A 16,989-nucleotide genomic window follows, 5' to 3' on the forward strand; every position below is an offset into this window, starting at 1 on the left:
CCCGATGGGATAATGAAGGGACCCTACAAAAAGGTCACCAATCCCCAGCTCATCCACCTCAACTAGACAGGGAAGAATCCACTAGGACCTAAACTCCCCCTGGGAGAAAGGCTCACAAATGCAAAGTACTCTCCAGACTACAGAACTGCAGGTATTGCACCATCTACCATCTGCTGGAGATAGAGAAATACTAAGGAACTGCAGGTGGCACACGTGATTATGTAGCAGTGTCAGTAAACATTTCTGTCTCCATCTGCTGGCAGGGATTCAACACCCAGGAGTCCAGATTGATCTGGCTACATATAGGGAACATCCCTTTTTTTTTTTTACAAAGATAATCAAAGCAGCGGTCTTAGTCAATTCACTGATTTCAAAGAAGTTACTCTCTTCATAGATCAGTTTCATTTCAACTTCAGAAACAAACTGCTTTCGAGCTTCAACAGCATCCTCAGGAGCCTTGACGCAGGCATTGACTACTTCATGGCCCTTTGGATGTATTGGCAGCTACTGCTACATTAGACCATGAAATACTACCATCCCGTCTGAAGTCCATGGGTATTCCTGGGACAGCCCTGTCTAACCGAATACAACAAATTAGAATTGGTGACTATTTGATTGGACTAATACTCTCCTTGTCTATGATGCTTTTCAACATTTATCTCCTCTTTGCAAGGATCTGGCATTTCTCTGTATGAAAGAGAAAGTTTATGCCATTACATGCAGTTCTTTATTCTATACAAATCCTCATGGTCTGATACGTTTAATCGGGTTTTGTTATGTATTAACTCAGTTATTTGGTGGCTACTACATAACAGAGTAAACCTTAACATTGGAAAAAAAGAGAAGTAATAGTTTTGAGTGGTTGCAGGTTTCCACCATTGGACATCCTCACTGCATTTCATTATAATGATCTTATCATTCCAATCGTGCAGAGTCAGGAATCTGGGAGTAAGACTTGACCCTATTAGATCCTGATGTGAAATCCTCATTTTCCAAATTACAGATGCTTAGACATCTAAAGCCACAGTTGACACTGCAAGTCTTCAGATCTGTCCTTCAGGCTCTTCTCCTGTCCAATTTAGTTTACTGTTTATTTGTAGCTCTCCCAGCATGCACTATCCGAGTAAAGCTGATTATTCAGAATGCAGCTGCCCGAAACTTGACTGGCTCCAAGATTCAGGACCATACAACCATCTTGTTATCCTTGCACTGGTTTGCCAATATACTGGTGAATACCGTACATTTCTTGCTTAGCTCTGCACCCTCCCATCGCCTACCCAGCCTCTTCACTCCCCTCCCCCCATTTAATACCTTCCCTGTTAATAGCCACCTCCTTCTCTACCTTCTGTTGCTATCCCACTGTTACGCCCCACTGGTAGCCCTGTAATCTCCTCTCTGCTCTTTCCTGTCCCCTCTTCCTACCTCCTCCTTTCACTCCGTCCCCCTTCCGTTAATCTCCTTCTTTGCCCTGTTCCCCCCCCCCCTTTTTTCACCCCGTGTATAGTTGTACAACCCTTTTCCTCCTATTATCCTCATTTCTCCTCTTTTCTGCATTATCTTTATTACATCTTACTATGTTTGTACTATATTGGACCACCCATACATTATCGCCCTCACTCCCCCCCTCATGCATCATCTTGTATTACATTTTATTATGCTGTTCTCACTACATTTTTATATCATGCATTTACATCACAATAGACTGCCCTGCACATCCCTGTACAGTATTTTACCCCCTTGTATATAAAGTCTCTTCTCCTTGTTCCTTATGGACACTGCGTTCTGTGTCCCCTGACTTCCTGTTCTCCCCTCCCTTGTTTATTGTAGTTTTTGTTAAGTTCTCTGTAAATTGATATGATGTACTCACGAATACCAGTATAAAAAAAAAATCATAAATACAATTCAAAATTGCTACTTTAGTCTTCAGGTTTTTGCATAATAAACTAGTCCCTTATATTCATAGCACGCTGTTGTTCCATCAGCCATCTTGCTTCTTTAGATCAGCAAATAAACATTTACTGGAAGTTCCCTCACTAAAACTAGCTTACTTGAACGACATAGAGCCTTTTCAGTAGTTAGTCCTCGCTGTTGGAACTCTCTTCCTGAGGAACTGTGCTCTATCACTTGCCTGAAGACATTTAAGAAGCCTTAAAATCTTCTCTCTTTACACAGGCTTGCATTGAAGTTGCTTGAAAGGATTGTGTGCCGTTCTCAGACTCTCTCCCATCCATAAATTACTGCTCTCGTCCAGTCATCATTCTGTGGACTTAGATTTGGTGGCAGTCTATTCTTTTCACATGTTTAGCACTCTGCCCAATACCTGTGGCTTGGGAAGCGGGCTAATTTTCTTCTTCGTTAGTCTTGTTTGTTTGACTTTTTCCTTGATTTTTTTTTGTGTAAGGCTTTCATGTGATCTGCCTTGAACATATCTGAATATGGCGGAAGAACAGAAATCTTTTAAAATAAATAAATAAGGCTATTCTTCTCGAACCTCAGCACTGAGACTGACTTTAGCCTGTCGCTCATTTCATTCTCCAAGGGCAGAAGGAGAACCAAACGTCGAGCTCTGAACCCCTCCATGCAGCGCCAATCAGCCGACTGTTGATTGTACTTATTTTTATGCTGAATTGTATGTTTTTGCTGAATGTATTTTTATGCAATTTTATATGTAGCTTTAATGATCGTTGATCTGTTATCTGCACTGTACAGAACTATTTTTGGAAGCTGTGGAATATAAGATTTTTAAAAAAACAAACAAGGATTTCCTTGTCCAGATTCTTACGTTGTAAAACAATGCTTCTCTGGGGTGCTTCCCAAACTGTTTGTAAACAGTTTCTTGGAAAATTCCCATTTTGGCGGACATTATGAGGGCAAACGTCAAGGAAGCAATGCCTGCAAAAGAAAAGGGTGACCATGCTATCAGTAAAAAAAAAAAAAAAAAAAAAGATACAGGGTGCAACTCAAAGCCAATGCATGCATCCACTTAGAAGAATGGACCAGGCAGATCCAGTACACCAGAGACAGGGTGAAACAGTCTGGGTTTTAAGCTTCCAGTCCTTGCTTTTTTCCAGAGAAAAGCAAGACAAGAAGGTCAATGTTCGACATAGCCAGATAAGACTTATCCGGTTAACTTAGCCAGAATATTGAGTGGTGCAGCCATGCCATTGAATATACCTGGGTAAGTTTATAGTTAAATAAATCGGGAGAATGTGCAGGAAAAATTCAATGTCCACACATAATTTTGAGTGAGAAATGTATTCTTTTGAAACGGCAACTCCAGTGTGTTATGAAAAGTATAATTCAAAACGGGTCCCCCGACACGGACCCGTGTTTCGCCGCGAGGCTGAGTCAGGAGGGACAAAACAGAACTTTATTTCTTCTACAAAGTGAAACAAGGATAACGTTACAAAAACAGCAAATCGAAAGGTGGACAACAAAGAAAATGGTGCCGGCATAACTTAGAGTGTAGTATACTATAAATCAACTTTAAGGCATAACTGAAAATAGCACTAGCATGAGAACTAGTGCCTATGTAACCTCGGCAATATTTAACTTTTGTTTTCAGCACCGACTGTTGGAATTTTTGAGCCAGTTAATTTTACCGCTATGAACTTGTCTTTTTTAAAAAAAAGGTTTTGCTAAGTATTGCCGTAGTTATATAAGGCACTTAATCTAAACTCATCTATCCAATGCCTTCCCATGTTCTATATGGCATCCCGGTGGAGTTTTACCCTTTTGCTGCATTTACCTTTTAGGTCCTTTTTTCACTTGTTCCCGTAGGGTTCCTTAACATCCGGCATACAGCATTCACTCCTGATTGGCTACTGAATTTTTCGTGCCAATTTGTTTAAAGTTAAATAGCTACTGACTTTATGCAAGCGTTGCACTCCCAGTGATGCTGAAAGTGAAACCGATTACAGGTATCAGTTTAACCTTTTTTAATATGTTGCTAATCTGGTTTAAATATGTCCACTTTATTCTAATTTATTCTACTAAGCTTGTTTAAATATCCCTTGTTTACTTTCCCACGTCCGTCTTGTTGGAATATTCTGTGTTAGAATATTTACTGCTATGAAATTTGTGTCAAAATTTTTTTTTCCTGCCAAAAGTTAAATATTGCCGAGGTTACATAGGCACTAGTTCTCATGCTAGTGCTATTTTCAGTTATGCCATAAAGTTGATTTATAGTATACTACACTCTAAGTTATGCCGGCACCATTTTCTTTGTTGTCCACCTTTCGATTTGCTGTTTTTGTAACGTTATCCTTGTTTTACTTTGTAGAAGAAATAAAGTTCTGTTTTGTCCCTCCCGACGCAGCCTCGCAGCGAAACACTGGTCCGTGTTGGGGGACCCGTTTTGAATTATATCCTGTCATAACACTGTGGAGTTGCCATTTCAAAAGAATACACTTCTCACTCAAAATTGTATGTGGACATTGAATTTTTCCTGCACATTCTCCTGATTTATTTGATTGTTAGCGTGCAGCAGTGCTCCTCTCTTGTTTTTAAGTTTATAGTTAGCCAGATAAGATAACCAGCTAACTTTAGACCTACTCAATAGCAGGTCTAAGGTTAGCTGGATACCTTTGCCAGAGAAGTTTGAATATCGCTACTTAACCGGCTAAACCAGCCTGTATGTAGCTCTTTGCTTTTATGGAGCCAGAACGCCACCTTTTTATCCAGCTATATTTTAGACAGATAATGATTTATCCGGATAAAAATCTAGCCTGATAAAGAGGTTGAATATACCTAAACTTGCCATTCAGACAAATAACTAAGTTATCCATCTAAATGGCTTTTGAATATCTCTCTCTCTACAAGTTTATATCTGAAGTACAAGTCCCCAAGCACAGAGGGATAAAACTAGGGCTGGCTAAGCCCATCACCAATGACCCAGAGTCTCTAGTAATTTGGGATGAACACCTATGTGGCATTATAAACATATTCTCTGTCTAGAGGAAACCCACAAAAGACTGAGTGTAAACAAGAGAAAAACCCGACAAATGCACAAAGAACACATTGATTTGCCTTTATATTTTATGATTCAATCGTGAATCATGTTCATTTTACATTTACAATCAGACAATGAAGCAAGCAAGCTGTTTTCTTATTATGAAACCATGCTGCTCAGAGATTCCTCACTGTAGCAGGAGTTCATTTTACTTCCCATGAAATATAAACGAAAGAAACAAGCGCTGCAGAAAATATTCTCGGAAACAGGACTCCTGCTAATATTGTGCTGCCTATCTTAAGATCTCGGATCACTTTAAAGACAGGACATACCCTGTTCTCTGCCAACTGGTACTTGTGTTAGCTTCCAGGAGTTACTAGAGCTCGCCACTCTTCTGAGAACATACTCAGGTGCTCCACACCAAAAACTAAAGCTCCGTGTGTCCAGAGTTAAACATTTAGCACACAAGCACCTCCGAATTAGCCCCAGGCAAAGTGACTGGCTCTCAGTGGTCAAAAGGCCCAGCGAGACACCTCCCCCACTCACAAACTGGAGTCTGCATGGGTATTACTGTTGTCTTACACAAGGCCTAAATTCATATCCATTAGTTACATTTACACGCTTTATTTTTTTCCATTTTCTGGGTGATTTTTATAACTGAATATGAAGGCCTTAATGTGGCAACAAACAGCTGCTCAGCATAGCAAATCACCATGAGTGGAAGTTATTTGTTTTGTACGTCAAGGCTCTGCCCTACCCACCTAAAAGCCACCACAAGAATGCACTGAATCCATCTTCCTCACTGGAATTGGCCTGGGACGTCTGGGGGGGACAAAAGATAGGAAAAAGTCAGCAATGCATATGAATGCAAGAAACAAAATTCATCCTCTCAAAACGCATTATAAAAGCAAGCGCATTAGAAGTAAGGCGGCCTCAGCAACTCAATTAACATTAACATGGGCACTGGATCACAATAGTGTGGATTCCATTCAAACAGGGTACGGACATACTTTGCACAACAGCTCTAGAGAAACAGCCACCTCAGAAGTGGCAGCATGTATGTCGCAGGGTCCTTTCAGGACATAGACGCTGCATGATTGCTTCTAAAAGGGAAAAAGAACAATACACTTTCCATAAAAAGTAAAAACTTTACCTGGGTAAACAAGGCCATGGGGACATGACACATGAAATGATCTGCCCAGAGGGACACAGAAAGCTGGCAGGAAGAAGGGATTCTAAGCCAGAAGCAGCTCTCTCTGCTTCAAGCACTAGACTAAGCTCCTTCTCCAGAGATGACATTATGCACTTCCTGTTCCTCACTATGCAATAATTGGAATTTGTGCACATAACACATTACTCTGTGCAAGCTCTAGAGAAAGAGATAAACCACACAAGTGAACAGTGCAAGAGAGGGAGAGGATGAGCCGCCTATCCCGTCACTGTCCCAGGACACACATTCCCTTTCATTAGCCCATTTAGTGAAGGTGCCAAGCTGGCTTGGACTCATGTCACAACGGTTGATCTAAAGTTACACTAAGTGAGAACTCTGAAGAAAATCTCAATCTACAGGGAATATGGGGCGGGAATCTGCAGAGGGAATAATCTGGGGAACACCACAAATCCAGCTTCACACTGCCTTTGTCCGTGCATGTTTTACTGCAATCTGAAAGTTAAGGTTTCACATTAACTTCAAGTCCTCCTCACAAGGTAGGCTTTCACAGTCTGACGTGAATCAGAAACAGCTAATAGGTTTCAAGACGATGCTCATAACGTGAGTTAACTATCTTTACAGTTCAAGATATATCTGTCCCCTTTTCATTCTCTTGATGATTACTTGGGAGAGTGGAGATTCCTTGCCAGATGACGACAGGAAAGGCATTGTCCTGCGGAGTTGTATCTTTGGATGCTGCTTGTGTGTGACTGGAGTAAGCCTTTGGGGCAGGCCCTCACCACGCGAAAGCAGGACACCTCCTGTACAACAGTGTGCAGCATCAAGCCATCCCACTGAAGACTTTTTAAAGAAGGCAAACTCAGTCATTTACAATACGCGAAACCTGCAACAACCTGGTTAAAACCTGGTTAAAACCCACTGACATATCATTAATAAACCAACTTCCAACACAATCTTTCGACCTTTTCTCAATACCTAGACCGAAAAAGAAAGGAGGAGGAATTCTACTTGCAGCAAAAAAACAATTGGGCATAACCCTACAACTATCATACTCCACTTCAAAACTAGAATGCTCCATATTCAATTCTCAACATCTACAAATATTCCTCATTTACGCCACACCAGGAACTCTAGAGGCTAACCCCTCCCCTCTAATAGAGATGATAGCTAAACACTTAAATTCAGACAAACCAACCATCATATTGGGAGACTTCAACATTCACGTGGACTCCATCCCGCAATCCACTAACTGCGAAACCTTCCTCACCTCCCTCAGTCACCTTGGATTCACACAAATAATCAGCGGGCCCACTCACAAAGCAGGTCATACATTAGACCTCATATTTATCAACGAGAGCTGGTCCATCCATACCAATCCCACCTGCACGCCAATCCCCTGGTCAGACCACCAGATCATAGACACAACCCTCAAAATGAAAAACACACCACCTCCAAACATCTCCAAAACCATCATTCATTTCAGGAAACCATGCTCACTGGAGTTACTCACCGAACAATGCTCTAAAGATCTCAAACAAATAGACCTCTCAGACGCCAACACAGCCACCACTTCATGGATCAAACTCACGAACAAAATAGTGGACCAACGCTGCCCAACCTCCTCAAAAGTAATTCAACCGGCAGGAGACAACAGAAAACCGTGGTTCACCCCGGAACTCAAAGCCCTAAAACAAAAACTACGAAACAAAGAACAAAGGTGGAGAAACAACCCTTCACCCACATCCAGACTGGACTACAAAGCCACCCTCAACACCTACAGAAACGCCATACACAAAACAAAAAAGGACTTCTATGCAAAAAGAATTCATAACTTCATCTTCGACTCTAAAGCTCTATTCTCTTACGTGTCATCTCTCACCAAACCAATGCCACCTTCCATTCCAGACCAACTAGCGCTCAGCAAAGCCAACGAATTAGCCACTTACTTCAAGACAAAATCTCAAACCTTACTAGCTCCCTTACAACCCATCAAACTCTTCCAACACCTCATAGCACATACCTACCCACGCTGAATTCTAGACTAGAGTCATTCGAGCCCACATCAGCCATGGAGATTGAAAATTTACTTAAAAAAATTAAACCATCTGCACATCCCTCGGACCCACTCCCTACTAATCTGCTCACCGCCATCCCTAGCACCGTCGCAAAACCTATTGCAGAAATCATCAATACCTCTCTAGCCATGGGCACAGTTCCTAATCAACTAAAACTTGCAATCCTCAAACCCCTACTGAAAAAAACAACTGCATCACCCACGGACCCAGCCAACTTCAGACCCATTGCAAACCTGCCCCTGATCTCCAAACTGATGGAAAAAGCCGTAAATAAACAACTTTCCGAATATCTCGAGGAGCACAACATTCTTTCCCCTGCACAATATGGTTTTCGTAAATCACTAAGCACAGAGGCTCTTTTGCTTTCTCTCACAGATAATTTACTTTTGAACCTGGAGAAAAAACAGTCATTCTTACTGGTCCTGTTAGACCTATCTTCAGCGTTCGACACGGTAAATCACTCACAACTACTAGAATAATTATCAAACATAGGAATCAAAGGCACAGCTCTCAGTTGGTTCAAATCGTTCCTATCAAACAGGTTTTACAAGGTCAGAATTAACAACAAGGAATCTGACCCCATCCTATCAGACCAAGGTGTACCACAAGGCTCATCCCTCTCTCCCACCCTGTTCAACATTTACCTCCTCCCCCTCTGCCATCTCCTATCACAACTCAAGCTTACTCATTACCTCTATGCAGATGACATCCAGATCCTCATCCCCATCACAGAATCAATTCAAAAAACCTTCGCCTACTGGGAGAATTGTCTTCAACCAATTAAACATCTACTCTCCAGCCTGAACCTGATTCTAAACTCCAGCAAAACAGAGTTGCTACTGATTTCTCACAAACCGAACACCCACGCACCCAGCCTGGCACAAAACATGGAGCTCTCTGCAGACGTCAGGAATCTAGGAGCATGGCTTGACAACCAACTTAACCTAAAAAAATTCATTAACACAACCACCAGGGATTGCTTCTTTAAACTACAGGTCCTAAAGAAGCTAAAGCCACTCCTTCACTTCAATGACTTTCGCCTCGTTCTTCAATCCATTATTTTTTCGAAACTTGATTACTGCAACTCAATCTTACTTGGCCTCCCCTCTAACAGCATCAAACCCCTACAGATGGTACAAAATGCCGCAGCCAGAATCCTAACTAACACTAATAGAAGAGACCATATTACCCCCATCTTGAGCAACCTCCACTGGCTACCCATCAAACAGAGAATCCTATATAAAACCTTAACCATCATTCACAAAGCAATCCATAACGCCGCACCTATATCTCTACAAATTCAACTTCAGCCACACTTATCTTCCAGACCCATCAGAAGCGCCTACAAAGGCACATTAGTCGCAGCTCCTGCCAAATCAACACTAAGAAAAAGAGCACTCTCCACTGCAGGACCACACCAATGGAATGCGCTCCCACCAGACCTACGACTCGAACCCAATCTACCAGAATTCAAAAAAAGGTTAAAAACCTTTTTTGTATCATCAAACCTTTTTTGTATCATCAAACCTTTTTTGTATCATCAAACCTTTCATGTATCACACTTTTATAATTTTACTTATATAATCTAATCTGTTATTTGTATGCTCTGAATGTTCCTTATTTAATTATCTAATTACGCAAAAATTGTAAAGCCTGTTGCTCAGTTCTGTTATATGTAAACCGACGAGATGTTCCCAACGTTCGTCGGTATATAAAAGTTACTAAATAAAATAAATAAATAAAACCTGGCTCTTCAGGCAAGCATTCCAATTCCCAGAGTGTAACTAAGCACCTCCTCCTGTCTTTCAGATCCAACCATTGTAGGGTGTCACGAATAGCTTGACACTTAACTTCTTACACGTACTTGCTTATTCGCAATGCCTATTTAACATTTAACTATTTAAAATTGCCTACTTAACAGTCATTTAACAGAGGACATATTATATAACCGTTGCAGTCGATATACGCTACTAAAAGTCCATTGTAAAAAGGGGAACACACACATACTATTCAAAACACGAACAAGGTTATTTATTATTTGTTAAATATTATTGATATTTCACTGTTCCTTGTAATAATGTTCATTGGTTGATTGTTATTGTTCAATGTTCTAAGTAAAAAACCCCGGTCTAACCTCCCAGACCAGGGCAACCTTTTTGTTACTTGTAAACCGGATTGATTTGTATTGCATACAGGAATTCCGGTATATAAAAATTAAAAATAAATAAATAAATAAAATAAACAAAAATGTTAACGAGACCAACTGCAACACTAGCAGAAGGCTTGTGTGATCCGAACGTGGCAGGGCAGACACAAAAAGGGCTGTAGTCAGTACATACTTCTTACCACTTGTTTGGCAGACATGAACGTGCAGATGAAAATCCCCACAGACACCAGGGCTATCGACATATATTTTGCCGTACTGTACCTGTGAAAATAAGAATGAAATAAAACGATATAAGAAAGAAATCTCAACCTTCTGGCTCCTTCATTTAAATCAGCCAGAGAGCTCATCATGGTGAGAGACGTCTCAAAGGCCAACATCTTATTTATTCACCGCGACTTATCATCCGCCTTCTTACCAGCAAATGGTTCAAGGCGAATCACAATTTTAAAAAATGCAAAACAATACAATATAAAAATAACTAACCGGAATGTGGACATATTGCACCGTGCACATGCACACAAGAGAGGAGATTTCAGGATACCACCACGGCAGCACCGCCCCGTGGTTTAGGCCACAATACTGCGGCAGACCTGGGTTGGCATCTGCCTTTTCCGAGAGGGATCGGGAACGTGGCACAGGGGGTGTGTGCTGGAGCTCAGGAAGGGAGGGAAGGCAGTGGCTGCCACCAGGGTGGCATGGCTGAGGGACAGTGTCCTAGGAGACTTCTCTCCGGCCCTTGGGATCTCTTAGATATGGCTACCTGGGATGGGAGGGGGACCCGTGCTACTTTCCATGCCAATCAATCAGGAACAGGGAGAGGAAGGGGCCCCACTTTCACCTTTACTTCTTTCTAAGCTTTTCTTTCTTTCTGTGTTTTTCACCTAAATTTGTGTCGTTTTCCCCGATGCGGGCAGAAAGTCACAGGGTCTCAAATAAGAAAATTGGTTCTTACCTGTTAATTTTCGTTCCTGTTGTACCAACAGATCAGTCCAGACTCCTGGGTTTATTCATCCCTGCCAGCAGATGGAGACAGAGAAAAGCCTCGCTGACACTGCTTGAAAAGCCCTGGTGCCACCTGCAGTAGCTCAGTACTGATCTGTACCCAAGCTGAAAAACACTTAAAAAAACACTTTAAAAATGTGTCAAACAACTTGAAAAAATTTGTAAGTTTACAACAAAGAACAGAAGTTTGCTGAAAAGATTATGGCTGAGTGGAGACTCTCCCTCCAACCTGGGTGGGTTCTGGACTGATCCATTGATACTACAGGAACGAAAATTAGCAGGTAAGAACCAATTTTCTTTTCGCTGTACATACCCGGATCAGTCCAGACTTCTGGGATGTACCAAAGCTTCCTAGAGAGGGTGGAACCTGGAGAGTCCTGCTCTCAAGACACCTTCACCAAAAGACCTGGAATCAGAAAATCCCAAATCTAATCGGTAATGCCATGCAAAAGTATGCAGCGACTTCCAAGTCGCCGCTCTGCAAATCTCTTGCGGAGACACCAACTGAGCTTCCGCCCATGAAGCGGGCTGAGCCCGCGTCAAGTGGGCTCGCAAACTCTCAGAAACTTGACAGCCCTTGAGAATGTACGCCGACTCAATAGCCTCCTTAAGCCATCTGGCAATAGTTGCTTTGGAGGCATGGGTACCCTTCTTTGATCTGCTCCATAAAACAAAAAGATGATCAGACCTTCTGAACTCATTAGTAACCTTGATAGTGAAGCAAGGTTCTGCGGACATCTAACAACTTGAGCTCCTGAGCATGCTGCGTAGAATCATCTAAGTCTACAAATGCTGGGAGCTCGATAGTTTGATTAACATGAAAGGCAGAGACCACCTTTGGGACAAAGGAGGGAACCGTACGCAACGTAATCCCGGAATCAGATCCCTACATGACAAGGCTTGCAATTCCGAAATCCTCCTGGTGGAACAGATGGCCACCAAGAACACCACCTTGAGAGTCAGATCCTTAAGGGTCGCTTTCCGAATTGGTTCAAATGGAGCGTCACAAAAATACTCGCAGAACAAGATTAAAGTTCCAGGAAGGACATACTTTCCGCACCGGAGGACACAAATTCTTAACTCCCTGAAGAAATCTCTGTACATCCAGATGAGAAGATAAGGAATAATCTTCAATCTTTCCTTGCAAGCAGGCAAGAGCCGCCACCTGCACTCTAAGAGAATTAAAGGCAAGACCTTTAGTTAAACCCTCTTGTAGGAAAGACAAGACTTGAGAAAATCGAGGCCTGAACCGCATGTAACCCTCGTTCCATATACCAAGCTTCAAACACTTTCCAGACCCAAACATACGAAAGGGATGTAGACTGCCGCCTATGGTCAGTTATTGTGGCGGTCCACTCTCGGGAGTTTTTGGCCTCCCTGTATCTGACAGAGGTGTATCTGCATATCCCTATTCGTCCAGAGCATCAGCGTTTTCTGCGGTTTGCAGTGTTGGGTCAACATTTCCAATTCCAGGCTCTCCCTTTCGGTCTCGCGACGGCTCCTCGCACGTTCACCAAGGTGATGGTGGTGGTGGCGGCAGCTCTCCGACGCGAAGGGGTGTTGGTGCACCCTTATCTCGACGATTGGCTAATTCAGGAGAAGTCGTTGGATGGCTGCCATTCTTCAGTTCAGAAAGTTGTTCGCCTGTTGGAGTCTCTCGGCTGGTTGGTCAACCGGACAAAGTTACTTGGAGCTGTCCCAGGTGCTAGAATACTCTGAGCTTGTTTCGACACGAGCCAAGGCAGGGTATTGCTCACTCGGGAGAGGATACTCAAACTACAGTCACAAGTTTGACGCTTGTTGGCACTGAAGATACCCCGAGCCTGGGACTTTTTATAGATTCTAGGATCAATGGCCTCAACCCTGGACTTGGTACCTTGGGCCTTAGTGCATATGCGCCCACTTCAGAGGGCCCTGTTGGACAAATGGAATCCCCGGTCGCAGGCTTTTCATTTACCAGTTATGCTGGATGCATCGGCACGGACCAGCCTCTCGTGGTGGCTACAGTCTTCCAATCTACAGTGTGGAGTCAGTCTCGAAGTTCCAGAGTGGGTGGTTCTCACTACCGATGCCAGTCTCTCTGGTTGGGGAGTGGGCTGTGAGTGACGGTTGGCCCAGGGCACTTGGTTGGCGGTGGAAGCCTCGTGGCCTATCAACCGGGTGGCACTTCAAGCCTTTCTCCCCCTCGTTCAGGGTCATTCGGTCAGGATTCTGTTGGACAATGCCACAACGGTTGCTTGCATCAATTGTCAGGGCGGTACCAAGAGCCAGGGGATGGCACAGGAAGCTCAGGATTTTTTCAATGGGCGGAGCGGTAATTGGTTCAGCTAGCGGCTTCTCATATCGCAGGGGTAGACAACATCCAGGCCAATTTTCCTCAGTCGTCAGAGCTTAGATCCAGGCGAGTGGGAGTTGACGGAGTCCGCATTGACCGTTTGAGATCTAGAATGGGTCGAAACATTCCTTCCTTTTTCGGGACCACGAAATAGATGGAGTAATGACCCCTGCCCAGTTCACATGGAGGTACCAGGACCACCACTCCCAAGCCGCGCAACCTGCACAAAGTCTCCCGAACCATACGACGCTTCGCTAAGTACCCGCAAGGGAGACTAAGAAGAGGTGCAAACTCTAAAGCATAACAGACTCTTATTACTGAGAGGACCCACTGATCCTGCGTGATTTTGGTCCACTCCCCGTAAAAATCGTCCAGCCAGCCCTCTATATATGGAACGGTGGAGTGAACTGGCCTCACTTCATTGGGAGGACTTGTCTGCTGCTGAGGGAGCTCTGAAAGGGTCTTCACCTGCCGTGAAAGGACTGACCCCAATTCGAGCCCCGCGGCTGAAAAGGTTTTTGTGACTGCGACCCTACGGGACCTCTAGAAGGACGAGACCATCTTTCATCCCTGAAGCGGGACCGGGATTGAAAAGCCTGGCGATTCTTAGGCTTGTCCTCCGGCAGCTTGTGTACCTTTGTCTCACTCAGTTGCTTGATCAGCTGTTCGAGCTGCTCCCCAAACAAGAATCTACCCTTAAAAGGCAAGGAACCTAACTGAGCCTTAGAGGATACATCCACAGACCAGTGACGGAGCCAAAGTAAACATCAGGCCGCGACCGCAGAACTCATAACTCGCAACAGCGAATGCACCAAATCATACAGCGCATCTGCCACATACACGACAGACGCCTCCATGCGATCTGCATCCGATGTATCAGAACCAGGAAGTGCATCCTGAAAATTCTGCACCCATCTCAGACATACGCTCTGCATAAATCCTGAGCAAATGGCGGCCCAGAGCCCCAAGGCCGCACTCTCAAAAATTCTCTTGAGGTGAAGCTCTAATTTCCGATCTTGGACATCCTGGAGTGCAGTGGCCCCCGCCACCGGAATCATAGTCTTTTTAATGACCGCGGAAACTGGTGCATCCACCAGTGGAAGCACAAAAACCTCCAAGGTTTGTTCCGGCAGGGGATAGAGTTTGGCCATAGCCCTACCTACCCTCAAACTGGAATCAGGGGAATCCCACTCATGCTCAACCAACTGCCACACCGACCTATGTTAAGGGAAGGTGGAAGGAGGAGCCCGAAGACTGTCCAGGACAGGGTCCGCTCCATCCAATTCTGGAGGTTTTAAACCCACCTCCTCAAGGACCTGCGGAAGCAGAGGTACCAACTCTTCCCTCCAGAACAACCGTAGAATTTTGGGATCATCCCCTTCTGCCACCAATAGCATTCCTATGTCATCTAACTGATCCATATCTGGAGAAGCCAGATCCTGCGCTGAGGAGCCTGGCGTTGCCCCTGCCGGAGGGACCGGGACCCGTAAGTCCCCCGTTGCTGGGCACCAACAGGATGCCCGAGTCCCGCAGCCGCGAGGACCCTGCATCGGAACCCGGAGGCTGCAGACCCAGAACCTGAGAAGCCAGAGGCAAAGGTGCCCCCCCCCCCCCAACAGTCCTGCTGCACCAGATAAGCTTGGTGTAGCAGAAGAATAAAATCTGGCGAAAAAGGGCGCAAATCCGGGAGTAAAATGGGGATCTGGTCTCCCCCAGGTCCCTGAGGTAAAGGACCTGGATGATTTGGCCCCCCTCCCCCCCGGAGAGCCCCTGCGCATCAGGGAGTCCGGGATGAACAGGGGAGAGCTGCAGTGGAAGATCTCCCTCCCCCTCCAAAGATGGTGGCACGCACGAATCCAGCGCCAAAATGGCCACCGCTCCTGCTTCAAGAGAGCCAGGAGACTGAAAAAATGGCCTGACCGTGGCAGCCGTGCGCTTTCACAGGCACCGGCATTTAGCAACCCCAGGGAGGAGGGAGGAGGGAGGAGGGAGGGCCCTCCCCCTCCCCCTCCCGAAATGCACCCCAAGCAGAGCCCCAACCGACTAAGACGCCCTGGGACCACTTCACACGCATGGCAAGCCGAGCCGCGAACCATGCCGGTAACACAAGAAAGTAAAACAAAAACTCAAAAAAAATTCAAAAAATAAGCGATAAAACCCGGCGTGACCCGTGGGACGGGGAGGCGCCCCAGAACCTTACCCTTCAACAGACTTCCTTTTCCTTGTAAAATCTTTTTTTTTTTTTTTTTTTTTTTTTAACTTTAATCAAGCTAATAAAAAAGTGACAGAAAGATTTCCCTCCTAAGCTGAAAGGAGCTGTCCAGCACAAATCAGCTTCTTAGATAAGGAGAGAATCCCCTGAAAAGAAAAAGAAGGGCTGGAAACCACACGGCCTGCCTCATGAGGGGAGGAATCTGGACCACGAGATGTACACCCCACGGCACCAAATTGGACCTTAACTGGTCCACCTCAACCGAACAAGGAATGGTTCCACAAGGAACCCCGTCCCTGGGAGGAAGGCTCACCCAAAAAGAGAAAAAAATCTAAAAGCAAGGGAAAAGAAAAAGGAACTGCAGGTTTATGCACCCGCCATCTGCTGGAGACAGAGAAATACTGAGCTACTGCAGGTGGCACCAGGGCTTTTCAAGCAGTGTCAGCAAGGCTTTTCTCTGTCTCCATCTGCTGGCACGAATGAATAAACCCAGGAGTCTGGACTGATCCAGGTACGTACCGGGAACCTGCACTTTTGTATAGCAATGGCTTTTTCTGGCTCTTTGGGTACCCTTGAGAACCAATTAGTGTTCCTTTTTCCCCACTCCCTGACTTATGGCCGAGCCCTCACAGCGCCTTGTAACGCAGCCCAGAGCGTTCTTGCGCGGTGCAAGGCACCATTCAGAGCACGGAGGTCTAGGAGCCAGGCAGCGCAAGCATAATTTGTGGATCAACAGCGGATTTATCCAAAGATGATCTCGTAGCTGAGTTTTCCAGACCACCTGGGAATCACTTGAAGATGGAATCTGTGTGCTCACAAAAAAAATTCTCCCAAGGTGTTCAGCTTATGTTAAGCCAATGAAAAATGTCACACCTGCACAGAATCCAGCTGTAACCATGGAAACAGGTTTCCAATTTTCACAGACATTTACCTTCAACTACATTCTGTTTCTTTTTTGCAGCCAAAAAATAAATACAGGTGAAAACCAACATTTCAGTTCTGTTATTAAAACAATGGAAACCCCAGAGCCTAATCCATGGAGATTCTTGCCACATATGAGGAAGAGGCAGAGTAAT

General features: G+C 44.5%; 1 protein-coding gene across 1 annotated transcript in view; it reads right to left on the reverse strand.

Annotated features, from left to right (window-relative positions):
- The window catches only part of SLC35B4 (solute carrier family 35 member B4), a 55,134-nt gene that overhangs the window by 7,836 nt on the left and 30,309 nt on the right, over positions 1-16,989 (reverse strand). Inside the window, exons 5-7 of the mRNA XM_029615243.1 lie at positions 10,544-10,625; positions 5,713-5,773; positions 2,783-2,892 (exon numbers count right to left, since the gene is read on the reverse strand). Coding sequence (XP_029471103.1) covers positions 2,783-2,892; positions 5,713-5,773; positions 10,544-10,625 — 253 coding nt within the window. The remainder of the gene's footprint in view (positions 1-2,782; positions 2,893-5,712; positions 5,774-10,543; positions 10,626-16,989) is intronic.

Source organism: Rhinatrema bivittatum, chromosome 9 (assembly GCF_901001135.1).
Source record: "Rhinatrema bivittatum chromosome 9, aRhiBiv1.1, whole genome shotgun sequence".
Taxonomy (NCBI): Eukaryota; Metazoa; Chordata; class Amphibia; order Gymnophiona; family Rhinatrematidae; genus Rhinatrema; species Rhinatrema bivittatum.